Source organism: Eurypyga helias, unplaced genomic scaffold, assembly GCF_000690775.1.
Source record: "Eurypyga helias isolate BGI_N326 unplaced genomic scaffold, ASM69077v1 scaffold12694, whole genome shotgun sequence".
NCBI lineage: Eukaryota > Metazoa > Chordata > Aves > Eurypygiformes > Eurypygidae > Eurypyga > Eurypyga helias.
In genome coordinates this window covers 26535-29721 of record NW_010244490.1, presented here as the reverse complement: position 1 = coordinate 29721, position 3187 = coordinate 26535, and the positions used below count along the sequence as shown (strand labels likewise).

The 3187-nt window shown below is 39.3% G+C and overlaps 1 protein-coding gene across 1 annotated transcript in view; it reads left to right on the top strand.

Moving 5' to 3' along the window:
• Positions 1–372: 372 nt before the first annotated feature.
• The window catches only part of LOC104508231 (gamma-aminobutyric acid type B receptor subunit 2-like), a gene marked incomplete at its 5' end in the record, with an annotated part of 26196 nt that continues 23381 nt past the window's right edge, over positions 373–3187 (top strand). Inside the window, one exon of the mRNA XM_010149781.1 lies at positions 373–582. Within this exon, the coding sequence (XP_010148083.1) occupies positions 373–582 (210 nt within the window). The remainder of the gene's footprint in view (positions 583–3187) is intronic.

Below are 3187 nucleotides of genomic sequence, written 5' to 3'. Positions count from 1 at the left end.
GAACAGCTGCTAAAAATAGCTAAAAGAACAATGCACATTATATCTTTACTGGAATCCTTGAAAACAAACAGGAATGATTGTCTTTAAAAATTACTAAAAGTATAAAATAAAGATAGCCATAGTATTTTGAGAAATTTGTTCCCATCAGGAGTAATTCCAAGTTTCATACTTTCCTTGTGAGTCTGTGCTAGGGAGAAAAACAAATCACATATGTAAATAGATATTGGGTAAAAAGGTAGACGTGTATCTCTATATTGTAATAACACCTATATTTGTCAAATGAGAAAACATATCAATTTTAAAATAAATACTTTTTTGGAGGTCAGAAAATTCCTCTTTTAATTATCATTTTTCCTTCTTTTACTGTTTCAGTTATTTGGGTGTTTCCTAGCCTGGGATATTCCTGCTTTGAATGACAGCAAATACATTGGAATGAGTGTCTATAATGTGGGGATAATGTGCATTATTGGTGCTGCTGTTTCATTCCTTACTCGGGACCAACCCAATGTGCAATTCTGCATCGTTGCTTTAGTCATAATATTCTGCAGCACCATTACTCTCTGCCTTGTGTTTGTACCTAAGGTAAGTGAATTTGTTTAGCATGGGTTTGGATTTTTTTCTTTCTGTTTTTTAATTGGGATTTAATCTGTAAAAGTTCATTGCCTTTTCAGCTACAGGGGACGTGTGAATTCTAAACCAAGGCCTTCTATAATCTCTTGTCTCTGGATCTTGAGAGGAAGATCAAAGCTTCATGAGATTTTAGAGAAAGTGGAATATGCAAAGTGACAGGAGTATGATTACACGGGTTTCTAATGCCTATGTCTTTGCTGAATCTGTGACAGGGGAAACAAAGGTTGTTTTCTCTGATTTCAATGGAATAGTCTCTATTTACAACTTCCAGGAACTTTTTGGACAGAGTGGTAAGTGGGGATTCAGGTTCAGTTGTCTACTCTGCCACGTTTCTTATGTACCCTAAGCAAGACAATCAGGATCTCAGCTTCTACACCTGTAAAACAGTAAGACCTCCTTAATTCACTGCCATGTTGTAAAATCACCTACGTTGAAACCTCTAAGGTATTCAGGTATGGTGGTACAGTAGGCTTTATCAGTGCTTCAGAGGAGAACTGTAGATACGCTGCAAATGCTGATACTGGAGATATATTTATTAATGGGTATATTAATGGACTAAGTGAGGCACAGACTGGGAGGCATATGCTTTCATTTCTTCTTGCTCTTTTGGGCTCTGAGGATGTGTTTGTTGTGCACTGTTGGAAGAACTGAGGAGACACCCACAGAGGGATGAAACGTGATCATTTCACTTGCAGAGTTAAGCTTTAAAAATGAGTATGACAGATTACAGGAAGGGAAAACTGGTTTCTACATAAGCTTATTTTAGCAAAGCCTCAAGTTCTGGAGAATGCTTTTGATATTTTGAATTATAAGGTATAATTGTATTAATCGTAAGTGACTTCCTTAAACCTAGCTTATCACCCCAAATCAGATGCATATGCAGTTGGATGTCTGAAACATTTGCAAGACAAGAGTCAAGATGCAGGTTCTTTCATCCCTGGAATCTGTGTTTAAGTTTTTTTAAATGAGTAGTAATAAAAAGGTTGTGATGCGTTACTGGTCCATGTTCAATCAAAGTGTTGAGCAAATCATAATGAATAGGTTCTGGTTCTAACAGAGGGACCAAGAACTATATGGGTAAAAGCAACAAGGTACTAAATTTATCTATGGGTGTGCCCTCTGAAAGAAATCAGAGGCACAGACTAGCAATAGAAGCTGACTTCTGAGCTGCAAAAAAGTGAAGTAGTTCATTCTACAGGACTGACTAATCAGGATTACAAGTTCTGCAATTCACTTCTCAAATATTAGAAAGCTGCACAGACATATATAGTCATGCCTTTATTCTGGATCTTAGGGAAGAAACACAACTTCATTCTAAATTAAGGGAACATTCACAAACAATGGAGAATGCTTCAAAATACTGCAAGATTTGTGTGTAAGATGTATGAAAATGCATATTAAAACTCTGATGCCAAAAATACCTCCACAGAATGTCAGAACTCTCTGCAAAGAGAAAATATTAATGCTGAGACATGCTCTTCTGCCCTTTCCTTTCATGCTCCTTTGCCCATCCTTCTTTTCTGCCTCCACAGACTCTGAAATGACTTTTCTGATTCCTTGTTTAACCCCTTCATCTCCTCTTCTTTGAAACCCCAATTACCCTGCGCTCATTTTTCCTCTCAGTTCTTTCTACTCAAAATAAAAACATGAACGGTAGCTTTCTAGCATGAAGTACTTCATCGCGTTCCATGTATTATCAGGTTTCCAAATGCTTAGCTATTTTGAATTAAAAATGGTCATTGGATAAGGTATAAAAAAAAGAGGTTGAAACAGGAGCTGGAAAGCAGCACTCCCAATGCCCATGTGAGTACTGTCACAGCTGGAGAGTTCTTCCATGTGCACTCTCAATATTTTGCCCTACATTTCTTCTCGCCAAGCTGTGCCACAGTTACAGAGGGATGGTTGGCAAGCACTTTCCTGCAACCCGCTCCTGCACAGGTTTCACAATAGCCTGTCTGGACCCCACAGGAGATTAGACCCAACACCAGCCAGTTCGTACATTGAGGTAAGATGTCAGTGTGAGACAGGGACCAAATCTGTCCCTTTAACAAGTGTGTAGTCAGTACAGTTTTGACGACATGGAAGATTGCTGGTGAAATACGAAAGCCTGGGGCTCACCAAGCACAGAAGATGATACTGAAGACTTGGAAGAATGCACTTTCTCATTTCATAGGATTGTAGAATGACTTAGGTTGAAAAGGACCTTAAAGACCATCTAGTTCCCACCCCCCCACCATAGGCAGGGACACCTTTCACTAGACCAGGTTGCTAAAAGCCTCATCCAGCCTGGCCTTGAACACTTCCAAGGAGGGAGCATCCACAGCTTCTCTGGGCAACTTGTTTCAGTGCCTCACCACCCTCTTAGTGGAGAATTAAATTTATTAAACTGCAAGCAGTAATGTGGTTTTGAGCCAGGTGAGTACTTCCGCTTCTCTGCTATACAGAGTAAAACACATTCCTTTTAACTAGTCTTCAGCAGACTCCTGGGCCAACAGTGCTGCAATTCAGTTTTGCCCCACAGCCCTTTTATGAATCTGAATAGGCAACTATTCAACAA